Source organism: Pristiophorus japonicus, chromosome 21, assembly GCF_044704955.1.
Source record: "Pristiophorus japonicus isolate sPriJap1 chromosome 21, sPriJap1.hap1, whole genome shotgun sequence".
Classification (NCBI taxonomy): domain Eukaryota; kingdom Metazoa; phylum Chordata; class Chondrichthyes; family Pristiophoridae; genus Pristiophorus; species Pristiophorus japonicus.
In genome coordinates this window covers 53,560,477-53,580,660 of record NC_091997.1, presented here as the reverse complement: position 1 = coordinate 53,580,660, position 20,184 = coordinate 53,560,477, and the positions used below count along the sequence as shown (strand labels likewise).

At 52.1% G+C, this 20,184-nt stretch overlaps 1 protein-coding gene across 2 annotated transcripts in view; it reads right to left on the bottom strand.

The window, feature by feature from the left end:
- ace (angiotensin I converting enzyme (peptidyl-dipeptidase A) 1) overlaps positions 1-20,184 on the bottom strand; it is a 271,560-nt gene that overhangs the window by 138,901 nt on the left and 112,475 nt on the right. For both annotated transcript variants that reach the window (XM_070864766.1, XM_070864767.1), the window contains one exon: positions 19,820-19,978. In XM_070864766.1, coding sequence (XP_070720867.1) covers positions 19,820-19,978 — 159 coding nt within the window. The remainder of the gene's footprint in view (positions 1-19,819; positions 19,979-20,184) is intronic.

Sequence of the window (20,184 nt, the reverse complement as noted above, 5' to 3'; positions counted from 1 at the left end):
CCCCTGCCTCAGCTCATCTGCTGCTGAAGCCCTCATCCATGCCTCTGTTCCCTCTAGACTTGACTATTCCAACGCACTCCTGGCTGACTTCCCACATTCTACCCTGCGTAAACTTGAGGTTATCCGAAGCTCAGCTGCCCGTGTCCTAACTCACATCAAATCCCGTTCACCCTTATCCCCTGTGCTCGCTGACCTACTTTGCCTCGATTTTAAAATTCTCATCCTTGTTTTCAAATCCCTCCATGGCCTCGCCCCTCCCTATCTCTGCAATCTCCTCCAGCCTCACAACCCCCCCGAAATGTCTACGCTCCTCTAATTCTGCCCTCTTGAGCATCCCTGATTATAATCGCTCAACCATTGGTGGCCGTGCCTTCTGTTCCCTGGGCCCTAAGCTCTGGAACACCCTCCATAAACCTCTCCACTTCTCTACCTCTCTTTCTCCCTTTAGTACGCTCCTTAAAACCTACTTCTTTAACCAAGCCCCTGCCCTAATTTCTCCTTATATGTCAATGTCTTTTTGTCTTATATTGTGAAGCGCCTTGGGAATTTTTACTACATTAAAGGCGCTATATAAATACAAGTTGTTGTTTTGTTATTCTTACTACAACATTTATTATTCACATTTGGCTACATTGAACTGCATCTACCACTAATCTGCCCATATTAGCCTAACTATGTCCTCCTGAGGTCTTTCACTATCTTTGTTACAATCTCCCACACCCCACTCTGCTCCCCTCAATTTTGCATTGCCACCAAATTTCACTCTTGATTCCTGAACTCATGGTAAATAAGGGTAGGACAACATTCACCACACCTTGCCAGTTCAAGAAACTTCCTTCAACTTTGCCTTTTGCTCTCTGCCCAGCAAAAATCTCCAAGTCATGTAGCCACATTTGTTTCATTCCATATGCCATTACCTATGCCGTGTCTCTTTCTGTGAAGGACCAAAGTGTTTAGAATGTTGAAAGAATACGAGAGGGTTGACACAGAGAAAACTCTTTCCTCTGATCATCATCATAGGCAGTCCCTCGGAATCAAGGAAGACTTGCTTCCACTCCTAAGTGAGTCCTTTGGTGGCTGAACAGTCCAATACGAGAGCCACAGACCCTGTCACAGAACAATCATGAACCAGGAGGCATTATCTTCAAATTAGAGATCGGCCATTCAGGAGTGAAATCAGGAAGCACTTTATCACACAAAGAGCAGTGGAAATCTGGAATACTCTGTCCCAAAGAGCTGTGGATAGTGGGACAATTGGAACTTGCAAGATTGTGATCAATAGATTTTGTTAGGGAAGGGTATCACAGAATGTGGAGCTGAGGTAGGACAATGGAGTTGAGGTGTCGCTCAGCCATGATCTAATACAATGACAGGATGGGTTTGAGGGGCTGAATGGTATAGTTCTGTTCTTATGGCAGGCAAGCAAAATGTTCACAGCATTACACCTTAGTAAACAACAGGATAATGATCTGTAACAGATGTGGTACCTGCACAACAGCCTGCTTGAGTTTAACCTCAGATTATGACCATACATCACCTTTGGGCTTCTCCATTGTAGCAGGAGGATGCAGCTAACAGATTGCATTGACCAAACCTGAGACTTGAACCAAGTGTACATGGTCTGCCATTTCTGTTTTCAATACAGGATTGCATTACATTTTAGAACTGGCTTATAATTAATTTCTACACGTTTTCAACGTGGGAGGGGCTTTTGATTAAGTAATTTAAGAATAATTAAGGAGAAACTGTATCCACTGGTGGGAGAGTTGATAACCAGAAGACACAGTTTTAAGAAAATTGGCAACAAAGCCAGCGCAGAAATTAGGAGAATGCTTTTTACGCAGCGGTGGGAGCAGATTCAATCGTAACTTCCAGAAGGGAGTTGGCTATTTACATGAAAAGGAAAACTGAACAGAACTATGGGGAAAGAGCGGGGAAGTGGGATGAATTGGAGAGCTCTTTCAAAGAGCCACCTCCAGACATGATGGACTGAATGGCCTCCTACTGTGCTATATAATTCTATGATTCGATGAAAAGAATGTGTTTCTGGGGAAAGAAGGGGTTAAATTCTGATATGTGATTTTGGTAGGAAAAGTGAATTGAGCAAAAATCCGACTGTTTGGGGCGTGCGTGCACTGACTGAAAATGTTAAAGCACTGAAACTATTAAAGGGCTGCAGGAGCCATTTGAAGGGCATGTATGTGAAAGAATCCCACGAACGGGTCGAAAGGACAAGGCAGCTCGCAGAGGAAACCCCGCAGGCGTTTGCGGACAGGCTGTGGGTGGTATACCACGCAGCTTGTGGGGAGCTCCTCGACCGGGCGAATCTTTCCGTGGTACAGACTGGCCGCTGGCTGAGGATGTTGGTGGCAAACTGCTTGCTCTGCCTCAAGGCCAGGGCAGAACTGTGGTTCGATTCCCGGGACCCCAGTGGTCAGGCAACTGGCACTGGTCCAACGGAATGGAGGAGGGGAGGAGGAGAAAACCTCCAAAGGACGGGTAAATGAAGTAAAACCCAACCCGATTCCCAAAAGGGAATGGCACCAGGAGGGTGGCCGCTCGTCTGATAAGGAGGGAATATATTACGGGTGCGGGAAAGCTGAGCATTTTAAAAGGGATTGCAGGAGCCCAATAAAGAGATATGGGGGGAGAAGTCCTTCAGGAGCCGCCCAGAGTGGGGGAAGTGGAGCGAGCTCCTCACCATCCCTTGACCAGATAGTAGCTGCAGTGAGGACAGCGCTGGAGGGGACTGGGAAGGTAGCCACGGCAACAAGCAGGGAAGCACCAGAAACCCTGCCAGTACAGAGGCCGTGACTAGCCCAGACCCAGCCTGCAAACCTGTGCCCACTAGAATACGACCCCTGGGGACGACCCTGGGTCAAGATGGAGGTTGAGGGTGTATTAGATACTTACCTTTTGGACACTGGTGCTTCCAGCACGATAGTCCATTTGGAGGACCCCGCAACCTCACCTCTATCAAACGGGGTGCCGTATCAACTAGTTGGGTTCACAGGAAATGAGAAGGCTGGGTTTTTCTCAGTCCCGCTCGCAGTTCGTTTAGGAGCACTCCAAACACAATGGAAGTGCGTCCTGATGAACTGGGAGCAGGTGGGAAAAGGGATCTTGGGGGCTGATTTCATCATCGCTCACCAGATCCTAGTAGACTTAAGGAATCACTGTCTACGGGGCACAGTGGGCACGGGAGCAGAGGGAGAAGTCATGGTTATTGATAAGAAACAGGGAAAAGGGACTCTGTGTACAATGAAGCCAAAAGGGGGTTACGACCTGGAGGTTCTGGTCGGTAACACCCCGGCCGAGTACCGGGCCTATGTGCAAGCAAATCTTGCAGCATTTGCCACCCATAAACACGAGAGTGGAGGTTAGAATAGATGGGGATCCCATGTCCTGCCCGCAAAAGCAGTATGGCTTTCCCCGAGAGGCAGAAGCGGACTTGGAGACAGCTTGAAGCTCGCTTGTCGAGCAGGGTGTTTTGAGACCCATAGCCACCCATGTCAACTCCCCACTTTGGCCGGTTAGGAAACCGGAGAATTCTTGGAGGGCTACGATGGATTATAGGGTGCTCAATAAAAACATCCCAGCTTGTGCCCCCACAGTAGCGGCGGTTGCGGATCTGATAGGGGAAATCCCTGCATCCGCAACCACGTTCACAGTGTTGGACATATCCAACGGGTTCTGGTCTATCCCTGTACGGAGGGAAGACCAGTACAAGTTTGCCTTCACCTTCCGGGAACAGCAGTATACATGGAGCTGCCTCCCACAGGGCTTTCATAATAGTCCCAGCATCTTTCACCAATGCATGGCGAACTGCTTAAAAGGCTTCAGCCAACCACACCAGCTGGTCCATTATGTGGACAACCTGTTGTTGTTCACAGACAGCATTGAGGAACACGGTCCACTGTTGGCCGAGCTGCTGGTCTTACTGAAGGAAGGGGGTTTTAAAGTTAACCCCAAGAAAGCCCAGATAGGTCTAGGAGAAATAAAATTCCTGGGCCTGACGATAAGGGCAGGAGAAAGGGCCATTGATGGATATGTCGGGGGTAAGGTCTTTCCTGGGAATCACTGGCTACTGTCGGGACTTCATCGAGGACTATGCAACCACTGCCGCCCCTCTGCTCAGACTCCTACATAAGGGGGTCGAGTGGGAATGGGACGAGGGCTGTGAGGCAGCATTTGTCCGTCTTAAGAGAGACCTGCAGGTAGCACCAGCCCGAGGGGCAATTGATGGGGGAGAGGAATGCTTCCTGGAGGTGGCAGCCAGTGGTGACAGCTTAAGTGCAGTGTTGCTCCAGGGGCGAAACGGTCAGCTGAGACCAGTGGTGTACTCCTCCAGGGTCCTCACGGAGGTAGAAAAGGGATACTCCAATTGTGAGAGGCACTTGCTGGCCACCCACTGGGCAGTAAAGAGAGCTCAGATCTTTACCGGAATATCCCCCATTACACTCCTCACCCATCATACCCCGACGTAGATGCTGTTGAACGGGAGGATTAAGGACGGGACAGTGAGCAGTGCGAGAATCACTCACTGGACCCTCCTCCTCTCCCAAATGACTTTAAAGGTCAAGGGCCTCTGCGAGCCCAGGCTCGCAGCAAGTTTAATCTATTCAGGGCAGCCGCATAGATGCTCTGTGGAGGCAGACCTGCTGGCAAGGGAAGGTGTTCGTACAGGTCGCCCATGGGACCCATACGAGGCAGGCAGGATAGCAGCAAGAAGCAAGCCAGGGACACAAGGGAGCGTAGGGGTGGCTGCGGCCCCGGACCTTAAAGTAGTCCAGATGCAGGATCCGGTCCTGAAGGCTGCCTTGGCTGCTATCAAAAAGGGGGAAAAGACGGAGGGCCCATACAGTGCTGCAGATATTGCTGTGCGGGAAGGCATGTTGTTTAAAGGGGACAAATGGGTAGTGCCGCCACAACACCGGAGAGAATTCCTTCAGCTGGCCCATGAGGGTCCAGGTGCGGGACACCCCGGGCTGGAGTCTACCTGGCAACGGGTAGAAAAGGCAGGGTGGTGGCCAGGCCTCCGGGAAGACGTCCGCAACTTCTGTGCGGGCTGTCTGGTTTGCGCTGCAAACAACCCAGACCCTCAGAAAAGAAAGGTGTCTATGGGACACGTCAGGCGGGTAGAGGGACCATGGCAGTCGATCCAGATCGACTACATCGGACCCCTACCGGCCGGCCAGGGAGGTTATAAATACTGCCTCGTCCTGGTGGATGTGTTTTCCAAGTGGGTGGAAGCCTTCCCTTGCCGAACAGCTACCGCGGTGGGGACTGCAAAAATCCTGGTGAGGGAGGTGTTCTCTCGGTGGGGTCTACCTCAAATCGTGGAGTCCGACCGGGGAAGCCACTTCACCGGCCATGTGATGCAGACCACCCTAAAGGTGCTGGGGATAAGAGCCAAATGGCATGTCGCCTACAACCCTCAGTCCTCAGGCCCCGTAGAACGCCTGAACTGGACCCTAAAGGAAAGGCTGCGCAAGGAGACGGGAGACTCACCGAACAAGTAGGTGGAGGTCTTACCGTTGGTCCTCATGGGAATCCGGGCCAGTCAGTCAAAGAGCACAGGGTACTCACGCCATGAGCTGATGACGGACCGGATCATGAGAACCCCAGTGCATGTGTTGTCGCCGGTTCTCACCGAAGGGCAGCTCCGAGAGGTGAACTGGGACCGCTTCGCCAGGAATCTGTTTGAACAGCTTCAACAGATTCACTGGCAGGCGGCCAACAACATGGGTAAACAGCACCGTGCCAATCGGCTGCTGCTGGAACCCTACAGTCACCATGATTGGGAGGTGGGCGACCAGGTGATGGTGAGAAGCTTCACCGGGTCGGGGTATTTGAACCACTGTATATGGGACCATGCAGCATAGTCGACAAGGCTAGCCCTATGGTCTATGCGGTTCGACTGCCTCGCCGGGTGAAGTGGTATCACATTAATCAGTGTAAATTGTTTGACCCCAAAAGAGGTAAAAAAACAGAGGGGACGAGCAAGGGAAGGGAATCAGGCACTGGGGGAAGAACAGGCCCCGGTGGATTTGGAGGCTCCGGAGGAGGCAGCGGGCCCCGAAGCTTTACAGCCGGGGATGGTTCACTGCTCCAGTAAGGCTATCCCACCACTGGGTAGAGGTTCCCAGCCCACTAACAGAAGTAGGGAGAAAGGCTCTACCATTAGCAAGGTCCGAGGGGAAGCTGAACCTCCCATGGTGGATCAGCTGAGGCTAGCCCAAGAGGTGGAGGAGATAGCATTGCAGCCCATAACGTGGGACTCTGCACCGACAGTAAGGAGGAGTGACAGAGTGCCACAGCCCAGGGCGCCGTGGTCCCCTGTTTACTTAGCTCCCCGCCCCAGACCGAGAAGGCGAAAGACAAGAGGGAGGATGCTCTGTTGCGCTAGCAAGGGTCTCCCACCGATTATCCGGGGCTTGGGAGGGCCTTGGAGGGCAGCACAAGACTCATTAAGGGGGACTACATGAGCCCCTCAGCGGAGGGCATCCTGGTCCCCAGGGTAGGGTCAGCCGAGTGGTCAACGACGCCTGTACAGTGACAGGATATAAGCCTGGCCACCCGGGGAGACGGGTGGCGGTGTATATATTTTTCCTTCCTGTTTTGTTACTTTGTGTTGTGAGTATATGTGTTTAGGTAAGGCAGTGACGGTTGGGTACAGCATTTTTGTGTTTGGAACATGTTACGCGGGCCGAGCCTGGAGAGGTCTCTCAAGGCAAGGCCATGTTCTTCTTGCCTTTCAGATGTCAACACCTCCCTAATGGACGTTAGTGATGCTGGTATCGCTAAGGATCTGCACCAGGCACCGAGGGGACACCGAGGACTCCCTGGTTTTCGGATGCTCCGGGGGCAGAGCGCCGACAGTGACCACAGGAGAAGGGACTCCGGCGGTGGATGGCCGGGTCACCTACTCCCATGAGGGGAGATGGCCTGGGTGGTTCGGATCGAACTCCACCAAGTACTCCAACCATAAGGACTTTACCTATGGAGAGGCCTCCATCCCCTGCCCGGAGATTACTGTGGCCACTTCCAGAGTGAGAGTGACAGAAGGCTGGAAGGTCTGCCGAACTTGCCAAGGGGACATACCTCTGGGACGGTGGTGGTGGCTCAGAAAGCTCAAGAGGGACGTGGGAGACCGACACTCGGACTGGGAACGTCTGGATAATGATACCTACCGAACCATCATGGGGTCATCTGGCAGGATCACGGTGTGCTGGGAGAAATGGTGGGCGTACGACCAAGGAATTTATTTGTGTATGTGGGGATCCACTCGCGTGTGTTCAGAGGGGGTCTCCATTGCTTTTTATAGGTGGTGGCAGGATGTTGGGGATGGGGTGGTATGGGATCGCAGCGGGGAGGCGTGTGTGACCCCCAATCCCCAGGTACCAGTAAATGCCACCGAACTTGTAGTTTGGGAAAGAAAACCCTCACCCATGGCCAAGCCCACCGTCCCACACGGGTGCCCGACAACAACCAGGGGGCCGGGGAATGGTTTAGTGTTGGTCCCTACCGAGAAACTACTTTATCAGGGGGTACACTACGCAGTGGCATCAGTGGTGCTAAATCTGACAGAAGTCCGCCTACCTACGTGGTGTCCCCGGGAAACCGAGCTGTTATACCAGGCTCTGCTGCGGGAGATGTTCCGGAAGTTCTATAAACTGACAGACTTGTATAAACAGTGGGATAGGGCTGAACCGGGCAGGCAGAGGCGTGGCACTTTAAATGACATTTTCACGGGGTTTAACACCGGGGCGTTCGCCATAAACAGTTTGGATAACATGCAGCTGGCCCTCCAGATAAATGGGTTAAAAAATCAGCTGCGCAAAATCCTGGGGGACGAGAATACCATAGTGGGATCCGCACTCCACGAAGAGGTGGCAATGGCAGTTCACTTAAAGGAGATTATCTCTCAATTGGAGGCACAGGCCAGGGCTGTAAACGCCTTGATTCGGGAGGATAGAAACGCCTCCGATCTAGCCGCCCAAAATGAGGTGTGCGTGCTCTATGGGGCCTGGTTGCTGGGAGAGGGACGGAGTAACCTCGAGGATCTGAGATAGGGACAGGTCCCCTCCTGGATCAGCAACCAGCACTTAGCAGCACTGCACCCTTATGATAATGTATTGAGTCCTTCCCAACTTCGTGTAGCATCGGAAGCCTACCCGGTACCGGTGGACTGTGGAAAGTCAAACCATACCATCATGGGTGTGATGGTCAGGATGCCCGTGATGGGGGCGTCCCCACAACCAGCACCCCTGTACCGAGTGGAGAATGTGGGAGTCATTCATGGAGGGGTGCATATTCGATTCCACGAGGTCACAATGTGAGAGCACACTGTGACAGGTACAGACCTCTCGGGTTGTCGGAGCAGGGGAGCACAGGTAATCCTGTGCCCCCAGCACTTGAATGCTTTTGCAAGGCCACAATGCGGGTTCAGCACTGCTGGGGCAGAGCCTATCAATTGCACAATGGAGGTAATGGCCCCTAACCACATGCCTCCACAGGTAGCATATGTAGGCGGTGGGACATATTGTGTCACCACAAGTGCCCAACGGTATGAACACGGACTGGGAAGGTGGTGTCCAATACCGTACAGCAGCTTTTGCTTTAAACCAGGGCAGAGGTTCAAGTGGCACACACCAGAATCACACCCATCCCTGAACCTTCCACGATTCACCTCACGGTACAAAACAACCTCAGCCACCTACAACAATATGTCGCCCATTGCCCCACTACCTGAGAAACTTGCAGCCCTCCTCCAGGCAGTGGATTTGTCTCAAAAACATTTTTACACCATGGAGCAGAAAACTGAAATTCTAGCAGGGGAGATTGCCCAGATTAAACCCCCAGCATGGTGGGATTTGGGAATACGGGCAGACATACCTGCGTGGATCCGGGTGGGATCGCATGCCTTAGTAATCGTCCAACTCCTGATTGTAGCTTATCTGCTAGTTACAAGCTGTAAGGTCAGGAGAAAAAGAAAAAGAAAGCTGTTCCTCAGGCTACTACACAGACAGGAGAGCCGTTGCTAAACACTCAAGGTGTGTAAACAAAGCTTGACTGCGACACTTAGGCAGTTTTTGTTATTCCCAGGGATGACTACGTTTTCATACATGGCCCCCGGGGAGTTTGCAGGGCAGGTTTCTTTGTTTTACCGTTAAGACTGAAATAAGACTCAATGTACAATTGCTGCTGTAACCTTAAGTACATATATGTATATTGCTGTCATATATTGTAACCTGTTGGATTCTGTGTTTTGTACCACGTTAAAAGGAATTACGATATATATCGACGGGATCAGTTCAGAGTTAAACTGGGGAAAGTTGGGCAATTTGAGAGACCTAGGGTTTTCTCACCACCCTGAACTTTGACACACTCGAGTGGTGTCTGACTGTGTCAGATGGGGGATTATGTAGGGGAGGACGAAAACCCCCTCATTTTACCCAGAAGGAAAAGGGCTGTGGGATCAGTCTGTGCTGCAATGTGAATTGAAACGGTTTGACCTTGGCAGAGCAGTGATTGGACGGGGGAGGACATCGGAGGGCCAATGGTGGGACAGAGTCAGCCCGAAGCATGGGGCTTTCAAGCCAATGGAAGAGCCCTTGCTCGAAAACTGTGGGACTGACTCATCGCCATTATCGGGCTATTGTCTTCCCCATGTTTACACTATGGAGGGAAATTATGCAGACCTTCAGAAAACTAGGGAACCCAAAACAAACCAAGGGCCTACACAATGGGTACAGGAGGCCAACGCAAGCAACACCGACTCAAACCTTGAGTCGGTTAACATCAGTGGAAAAAACCCGCGATAATCTAAAACTGCTGCATTTTTCAAAATCACAATGCCCACCAATGGAAGGATCGATTTCAGCACGAGAGGCGGACTGGATAATCTGGCTATAAAAAGGGGTTTCTGACACAGTGTGTGTGAGCTCTGCTCTCATGATCCAACAACCAGCAAGCCTCTCGACACTGAAGGATTGCCTGAGGTTTTGCCTGAAAGAGAGTGCTGGCTCTTTTCATGCATTGCTGTTCAAAGGCTATTGCTTCTTGGCCTTTTGGCTAAATCAAGTGTAGTATCTGTTGATTGGGCATTCATACGCAAATGGACTGATTGCAGAAACTTGTTTTTCCGGTTTTGCTGGCTCTGGCCTTTGGCTTGGGCCAAGCACCAATTGGTGAGAAGAGGAAAATCTGCATGTCGACCGACCATTGGGTGGGCCTGGAGGCCCCCCAAAGTGCCAGACTGGCACAACAAAAGATTGAAGGCTTCGGCCAAAATACACATCGAAAGGAGGAATCTGTAACCCGGATGGCGGCCAACCGAGCGGCGAACCAGGGTGTCCGAAACACCATCCGAGTGACGGTGAAGAAAGTGGAGGGACAGGCAATGATCAACCGGGACCTGCTCGTGAAGAAAATCCTGCCGGGAACATGCGGCGTGAAAGTCGCCGACATCTTCGCCTTGCAGGACCTCCCGAAGAGAGGTTACTTCGATGTGACCTTCAGAACCGTCACCCTCTGCCTGAAGTTCCTGAAGGGACTGAAGGAGGCGAGTGAACCATTGCACTCAGTGCTAACTTGGGAGCCACTGTTCACCCTCCCGTCGTAGAGAAGACGCACTATCACAGTGCAGATGTACAACCCCCACATCCCGGTCATTGATGTGCTGACTTTCCTCGCCAGGTATGTCGATGGGGCAGGAAACAGCAGCGATGTGAAAGACTTGCACGGGATATGGACCGGCAAGCGCCAGATCCAGGTCACCATGAAGGTGGATGCCAGCGGAACAATCCTGCGCCCCCCCTCCAGCTTTGCCATCAGAGGAAGTTGGGGCTTCATGGTGTACGCTGGCCAACCCAACGTGTGCCGGACCTGCGGGAAGGCAGGCCATGTGGCGGCAAACTGCAAAACTGTCATCTGCCGAAACTGCAAGAACGAAGGTCACCAGACAAAGGACTGTAAGGAGACCAAGTGCTACAACCTCTGTGGTCGGGCTGGGCACCTTTACAAAAACTGCCCCTAGCGCAACTTCAGCTATGCGCAGGCAGCAAAGAACATTGCACCAGAGGAGGAGGAAGCTGAGGAACACAACCCTCCCCCCGACCAATGCCCCCGTGGACTCGGAACAAGTCGGCGAGGGAGAGAAGCCAGCCACGGCGAGCTGAGAGACACCAGCAGCGAAGCTCTCCCCCAGCGCACCGAGTCCAGGAACGAGGAGACAGCAGACGATGAAGCGGGATGGGAGACCGTCAAGAAAAAGGCCCACAAGCGTAAGGAGAACAGGCGAGCAAGGGCCCCTGCGGAAATGACAGGAAAGAGGCGGCTAGCAACCTCGACAGACAGCAGCGACGGCGGCAGATCATCTGATGAGGAAAGGCGAGAAAAAGCCTCTCACCACCGACACCAGAACAAGAGGCAACACGCCAACCCACAGCCACAGGCGACCGGGAGCAGTGAAGCGACCAACACAGCCCTGCTCCGGGATAACGGGAGCAGCGAAGCGCTCAGCGCACATGAGCTCCGGAACACCGAGAGCGAAGAAGCGACCAACGCAGACCAGCTCCGGGATAACGGGAGCTGCGAAGTGCCCAGCACACCCCACCTCCGGAATACCGGGAGCGACGCAGCGATCGAAGCACACCAGCTCGAGACCGCCGCAACTGAGGAAAAGAGGGAACCACCAACACCAGGCGAGGACAGGACAGAGGACATATCGGACTTAATGACAGAACTGCAGCAGTCCCCTGGTCGAAACACCCCCACGGCAGAGGACGATGACCACGGCAGAGGACGATGACCACGGCAGAGGACGATGACCACGGCAGAGGACGATGACCACGGCAGAGGACGATGACCACGGCAGAGGACGATGACCACGGCAGAGGACGATGACCACGGCAGAGGACGATGACCACGGCAGAGGACGATGACCACGGCAGAGGACGATGACCACGGCAGCCCAGGTGCAGTAGACTTTTACATTGAAAATCTATGTATGCAGGAACCGGCCACTGGGCAGGTCTCCAACGTAAAGGACAGTTTATTTGAAATGTAAATGTTTTGAATTGTAACCTGTAACTTAAACACGGATTTAAAAATTGCATCTATTAACGTGCGCAGCGTAAAATCCACTACGCGATGTGTTTCCACCTTGGGGTACCTCGCCAAGGTCAAAGCGGACCTGCTGTTCTTGCAGGAGTGCCGCACTTCAGCAGTTACCAGCAGTGGTCACGATGGTGGGCCCATGGACCATCCGTCTGGTCAGGAGGCAACGACTGCCGGTCTTCCGGCCTGGGCATTCTGCTGTGGGGAGGCCACTTCACCATCATCATCCTCGGAGCAGATGTAATGTACAAAAATTCCCCTCTAAGGCTAATTAACGTGTATGCCTCGCCTCTCAGAAGCGAGCGGCTGGCCCTCTTCCAGCAGCTCCCACTGCTACTGGCGACGTCCAGGCCGGTCATTCTGGGCGGTGACTTCAACTGCATCATCGATGCGGCTGGACGATCCAGCAGAGCCGACAGCAAACTGGACGCCACGTCCAAACTCCTGATGGACGCGGTAAAAGATGCCAAGCTGTGCGACGTCTTCAGCAACCCTGCAGACGGAGCACCGCGCAGATACACCTGGTCGAGACCAGACGGGTCCGTCCGTTCCAGAATAGACTTCCTGTTTGTGTCCCACACGCTCAAGGTCAGATCCACAGACGTCACGCCGGTGTTCTTCTCTGACCACTGCCTCCGACTGGCTGACTGTCGCCCACAGGAAAACCAGAAAGTTGGCAGAGGGATATGGAAGCTGAACGTGAAACTGTTGACTCCGGAAAACGTGGAGGAACTCAAGAGGGATTACAAAGGTTGGAAAACCTTAAAACCCCTCTGCGATTCCCCGATGCATTGGTGGGAAACAATCAAGACAAACATCAATAGGTTCTTCATCCTCAAAAGGTGTTCAGGAGGCGAGAGGGAGACTGAGGGAATTGTCCCAACTCCAGAAGAGCATGCAAAACCTGCTCCTGTTGCAGTCGATGGGGGTCGATGTCGCGGAGGAACTCGAAGAGGTGAAGGGCCAGCAAGCCTCGCTCTTTGCCTCAGAGTCCTCCAAGATCATCTTCCGCTCCAGAGTCCGCTCCGTCGAGCAGGATGAGAAGTGTTCGCGTTGTTTCTTCCAAAAGGTACACAGGGGGAGCTCTGTGATCACCAGCCTCAAGGAAGAAGACGGTTCTGTGACGTCTTCGCAGCCTGACATGCTGAGGATCAGCAAATCCTTCTATGCCAGGCTGTATGACGTCAAGCCCACAGACCGCGCGGCCTCCCAGTCTTTCCTGTCGTCTATCACGGAGGTCCTAGATGACAGCGAGCGGGAGAATCTGGACCACCCATTAACTCTAGACGAGCTGACAAAGGCCGTCCGGTCCCTTGCGACGAGTAAAACTCCCGGAAGCGACAGCTTACTGGTCGAGTTGTATTTGGCTCTGTGGGACTGGATAGGCCCAGACCTGCTGGAAGTGTACGAGGGTATGCTTCTGGCTGGCAATATATCAGAATCGATGAGGAAAGGCATCATCACCCTCATCTACAAGCAGAAGGGGAAGAGGGAGGAAATCAAAAACTGGCGGCCCATCTCGCTGCTCAATGTGGACTACAAGATCGTGGCAAAGGTCATCGCCAACAGGGTCAAGTCTGCCCTTGAGCTGGTGATTAATCCGGACCAGACCTGCGCTGTCCCCGGCAGGAAGATCTCGGATAGCCTCGCGCTACTCAGGGATACGATCGCCTACGTGCGGGACAGGAGGGTGGACACCTGCTTAATCAGCTTAGACCAGGAGAAGGCCTTTGACAGGATATCGCACACGTACCTGATGGACGTGCTCTCCAAAATGGGGTTTGGGGAGGGTATCCGCAATTGGATCCAATTACTCTACAGAGACATCAGTAGTGCAGTTCTAATCAACGGGTGGGAAAATCAAAGCTTTCCAATCAGATCTGGAGTCAGGCAAGGCTGTCCTCTCTCGTCTGTCTTGTTTGTGTGTTGTATCGAGCCCTTTGCCGGGTCCATCAGGAAGGATGCGGGCATTGGAGGGGTGACGATCCCAGGCAGCAGAGGCGCTCAGGTCAAGACCTCCCTGTACATCTTTTGCTCGGATCCGCAGTCGGTCCACAGATTGCTCGCAATCTGTGACCAGTTTGAACTGGCCGCGGGAGCGAAGGTCAATCGCAGCAAGAGCGAGGCCATGTTCTTTGGCAACTGGGCCGACCGATCCTTTATTCCCTTCACCGTCAAGCCAGATTATCTGAAGATGTTGGGAATATGGTTCGGAGCGGACGGGGCGTGTGCCAAAAACTGGGAAGAGCGTATCACCAAAGTGAAGCAAAAACTGGGATGGTGGAAGCTGCGCTCCCTCTCCATGGCAGGAAAGAACCTGGTCATCAGGAGTGAGGTGCTCTCGGTGTTTTACGTGGCACAGGTCTGGCCCATCTCTCGCTCCTGTGCCGCGGCAGTTACCCGGGCCGTCTTCCACTTTGTCTGGAGGTCCAAAATCGACCGTGTCCGCAGAGACACAATGTACAAGTCTCTGGACAGTGGAGGAAAGGACGTTCCGAATGTGGCCCTCATCCTGATGGCTACCTTTGTGTGCGGCTGCATCAAGCTGTGCACAGACCCCCAATACGCAAACACCAAGTGTCACTACGTGCTGAAGTTCTACCTGTCCCCGGTGTTGAGAAGGATGGGTCTGGCCACGCTGCCGCGAAACGGCCCCACCAGCTGGACCATGCCTGTCCACCTGTCCTTCGTGGAAAAGTTTTTCACAAAAAAAACATTTGACCATAAAGCCATAAAACAGTGGTCAGCACGTAAGGTCCTGCGAAAGAAGGAGAGGGTGGACCCTGTCGGTGGTTCCCTGAGCGGACTGTCGAACTTGTTTGGCAGAACGTCTCATCGCCAGAGCTTTCACACAAGCACCAAGACGTAGCTTGGTTGGCGGTGAGGAGGGCCTTACCCGTCAGAGCGTTCATGCACAGCCGACGTCTCATCAACACGGCACGGTGCCCCCGAGTCATCAGCGGGGCGGACACGACTGTCACCCACCTCCTTCAGGATTGCGCCTTCACAAGGCAGGTCTGGAAAGAGATGCAGTGGTTGCTGTCGAGGTTCATCCCGAGCAGCTCCGTAACACAGGACTCTGTGCTCTACGGGCTGTTCCCAGGGACACACACCGAGACAGACATCACCTGCTGCTGGAGGGCCATCAACTCGGTCAAAGACGCTCTTTAGTCTTGCCGAAACTTGCTGGTCTTCCAGAGCAAGGAGATGTCCATGTCTGCGTGTTGCAGACTGGCGCAATCCAAGATCCAGGATTACGTGCTGAGGGACGCACTTAAAATTGGTGCAGTCGCCGCAAAGGCACGGTGGGGAAGGGCCACAGTTTAAAGCCCTTCTGTCACGGTAAACCCGGGGGCAGGAATCAGTACAAAACTCCCCTCGGGCTGCAATGGTAAACCTTTTGTATACATAGAGCACCATGATCTGTAGTGCCATGTATAATGCAAGTTCTGTTGCTTAATGCACGTTGGAAACAAATGTAACTCTACCCTCACTGTGTACTGTATGGTGACACATGTAATGTAACTTGATGAACGTACCACAATGTATCCTGGATTGTATGAATTGTACCTTGAAATGTAAAGTAAAGAAATGTATTGAACAGAACTGCGGTCAGCATCCAAATGTAATGTATGGAATTGCTGACCGCATCCAAATGTACTGAACTATTTTCGAATGTATTGTGCAAATTTTTATATGAATAAAGAATATTTTGAAATTAAAAAAAAACTGAAGGAAAACCAGTGTCCGAAGACACCGAAGGTAGAAGAAACAAACCACCAGACTGCAAAAGGCACAGCAGTGAGTATAACCTCTGGTCCCCAGAACTCCCAACTCAGTTAGGCCAGGAAAGGTGGGAGTTTGGGCATTGTACTGCTAAACTTGTGTAAAGATTTTCGTTGGGTCCGTTTGGTGGGATTTAGGGGGATTGTTTTGTTGGTGTATTGCTGTTTGTTGAGATACACCTTGTCAAATAAATTGGAAGCCTAAGTTCCTCTTGGAATCATCTTGTCTCAGGTCTATTGTATTACATCTCCTGATCATGAGTCTTATGTCAGAACAGTGTAAGGGAAGCTAGGAGCGCCTCGAAAACGCTCAACTGTGTGTCACAGGCTAGGGAAGAAGGGGTTAGGAGTGTTTGACACTCACAGTTGCCTCACAGGCTAGGCATAAGCTGTGGGGACGCACGAGTCTCAAAACCCCCTTCATAAGCTGTGGACACAGTCTCTCCAGGGGTGCTCTTGCAGCACTCAGGGTACCTCACAGGCCAGGCATAAGCTGTGAGGGCAGAAGCCCAGAGAGAGACACCCAAGGCACAACAACACTCTTACGAGAACCCCTTACACCCTTGAGCGCAAAATACAGGCTGAACATACATACATAAGAACAGAAGAAATAGGAGTTGGCCATTCGGCCCCTCGAGCCTGCTCCACCATTCAATGAGATCATGGCTGATCTGATCTTGGCCTCAACTCCACTTCCCCTCCCGCTCCCCATAACCCTTGAATCCCTTATCGTTCAAGAATCTGTCTATCTCCACCTTAAATATATTGAATGACCCAGCCTCTACAGCTCTCTGGGGCAGAGAATTCCACAGATTTACAACCCACTGAGAAGAAATTCCTCCTCATTTCTGTTTTAAATGGGCGACTCCTTATTTTACGAAGCAGGCTTGCGACACGGGATGAAGCAGGCAGGGCCCGGTCACATTCTGTAACCAATGGGCCCTGCGGGAAGCAATGTCAAACCCAGAGAGAGGAGGGCAGGCAGATATTGGTCATCTCTGGGCCCGAAGCAGTGGTGGAAGCAGCTGGAGCTGTATCAGGTGTAACTGTAAATGAAGACCATTTCTCAGCAGAGTGGAGATGAGAAACCCCCAGTTTATTTTATTCATTCTTGGGATGCGAGCGTCGCAGGCTTGCAACACGGGGTGAAGCAGGCAGGGCCCGGTCACATTCTGTAACCAATGGGCCCTGCATTTATTGCCTATCCCTAATTGCCCCTTGAGAAGGTGGTGGTGAGCCGCCTTCTTGAACGGCTGCAGTCGGTGTGGTGAAGGTGCTCCCACAGTGCTGTTAGGGAGGGAGTTCCAGGATTGTGACCCAGCAATGATGAAGGAATGGCGATATATTTCTAAGTCAGGATGGTGTGTGACTTGGAGGGGAACGTGGAGGTGGTGGTGTTCCCATGCGCCTGCTGCCCTTGTCCTTCTAGGTGGTAGAGGTCGCGGGTTTGGGAGGTGCTGCTGAAGAAGCCTTGGCGAGTTGCTGCAGTGCATCTTGTAGATGGTACACACTGCAGCCAGGGGGCGCCAGTGGTGGAGGGAAGCATGGACTCCGAAGAGCTCAAAATTCTTTTCAGTTAATGAAACACAGAAAGTCTTTAGTAGGGTAGAGAGTGAGCACCTTCTCACTATGGGTACAAGTTAATTTCACCAGCAGTAACTGGGCGAGAGAGGTCCTTTATATATATATATATACACATTGGGCTCCAGTGACATCACCAGGGCCTGATCTACCATTTTGACCTGAGACCCTTGTAGGGGTGAGGGGGGAGAGGGGAAGGGGAGGGGGATGTGGGGATGGGGACTTCCAGCCAGCTGGCAACATGCCCCAGAGCCAGAGAAAACCCAGCAAGGGATTCGCCCGATGAGGACTCCCCACTCTCGGGGATGCCTCGGTGGGGCTGCGACTTGCTGCACACCTGTGACTTGGTGCTGGACTTCACAGAGCTTTATTTACTGTCTGTTTAATTTCCTCCACTGACTGGGCCTTGAGACTGCGGAGCACGGAGGGAGTGAGGAGCTTCTAATGTGTTCCAACTGGTTATGACCAATGTTCCCTCTAAGCTGCACAGTCGTGCAGCTGTGCAGCATTGGGCGAGATCCCGCGCAATGGGAATGGTCCCGTGCAGCAATGGGAAAGGTCCCATGCAATGGGAAAGGTCCCGTGCAGCAATGGGAAAGGTCCCATGCAATGGGAAAGGTCCCGTGCAGCAATGGGAAAGGTCCCATGCAATGGGAAATGTCCCATGCAGCAATGGGAATGGTCCCGTGCAGCAATGGGAAAGGTCCCATGCAATGGGAAAGGTCCCGTACAGCAATGGGAAAGGTCCCATGCAATGTGAAAGGTCCCATGCAGCAATGGGAAAGGTCCCGTGCAGCAATGGGAAAGGTCCCATGCAGCAATGGGAACGGTCCCGTGCAGCAATGGGAACGGTCCTGTGCAGCAATGGGAAAGGTCCCATGCAATGGGAAAGGTCCCATGCAGCAATGGGAAAGGTCCCGTGCAGCAATGGGAACGGTCCTGTGCAGCAATGGGAAAGGTCCCATGCAATGGGAAAGGTCCCGTGCAGCAATGGGAAAGGTCCTATGCAGCAATGGGAAAGGTCCCGTGCAGCGATGGGAAAGGTCCCATGCAATGGGAAAGGTCCTGTGCAGCAATGGGAAAGGTCCCATGCAATGGGAACGGTCCCGTGCAGGCAGCTCAGCAGCGTCTCTCTTATAACTAAAAGAACAGGCCACTCAGAGCAAAGCGTAGCTTACAGGGAACGTTGGTTACAACCAGATGCATTTCTTTCACTTCTGTAAATCTGTGAGAGAAATTAAAGTAACCAGCAGGAAAAAAATAATCACTGTAAATATCAGGTTCGAGAAGGGCTCTATGACTATTCAAGTTTGATGGCATGGTCAGAGTAAAAGTCCTAATTTTAAATATTTATTTAAATAGAAGCTTTTGCAACACTAAGCGGAGATATTCGGTGAAGAGGAAAACATGTCAATTAGTTTAACCTTTTTCTAAGCTTTCTATTTCTTGGTCCTCCTAATAAATCCAGCACTATGACAATTTTGCCTATTTAAATAGTCGAGGTACCCCCACGTGAAGCATGGAGAGATCTATTTATGTACCTGTGGTATGTGCGGCAACACATTTATATAGCAACCTGTGATGCATAACAAAATCACAATATTTCGAGGAATTTATCACAAAAATGGCCCCGATTTTAACTTCAGGCGGATTCCTCGCTCGGGCCTGAGTGAAGATTACAGTCGAGTCTCAATGATGTCATCGGGCTGCACCATGCCCGTGTAAAGAAGGACCCTGGACGTGTGCCCTCACTGGTTAAAATCACAGATGTTGTGATCATGGTGGTTTTTGACCAGGTAAGAGCCAGAGCGAGTTTCGCTGCCCGCCCACCAGGTTTGTGCTGAGCGAGCAGGGTTAAAAATCGCCCCCACTTTGCGGTCTCTGAGCAGATCTCTTACAAACATATTTCTAAATCCTTTTTATTGGAGATGTTCCGTCCTCCCCCACTCTGATATGCCGACACCCCCTCCACGCCCCCTCTGCCCCCACCCCACCTTGCAACAGCATAAAGTCCGGGAGCAAAGCCAGGGGAGATCCACGAGCATTAAACATTTACAGACGATCCACTTGTACAAGCACTAGGTGTTTGAATGGTGAATTAGCACCAAGACAGCGACAGCCTGTGGGACCATGGGTCCTGGCTTGCAGCCTGTCTCTGTAAGCGGGTCTGGATTTGTCGACAGTGTTCTCCGATTATTCCTCTTGTTCCGTATCAGCGCGGGCAAAGGTCATGTCAAAAATGGATGCACCTATCGCATTGCAGCCTCGATCTGCGCTATATAACAATAGACACTTTACTGCAGCAACTCAATAATAGGAACCATACTGACCTCCTTCACTTCCTCCTCTGGAAGGGCCGCACGCTCAATATCACTCAACTTCCTCAGGATGCGTTGGGTTTCCGGGTTTTGGAAGTCCGTGTAGTCAAATTGCCGAGCTTTCAGGCCATACTCCAGCGAGTGGTTGGACATCTTTAGGCTTTTTTCCAGCTAATTAAAGAAAAGAAGTCATTAGGCATTTTCCAGCTGTGGCACACAGAGATACACAAGTATTTTCATACGCACACACTTGCCCACGCGCATTCATTCACATATACATATAGCCAATCCGGTCCACACACTTACACAGTCATGTACACACACGCACACGCACACCACTGAGACACTTGCACACAGTCACGTGAACTCACACTCAC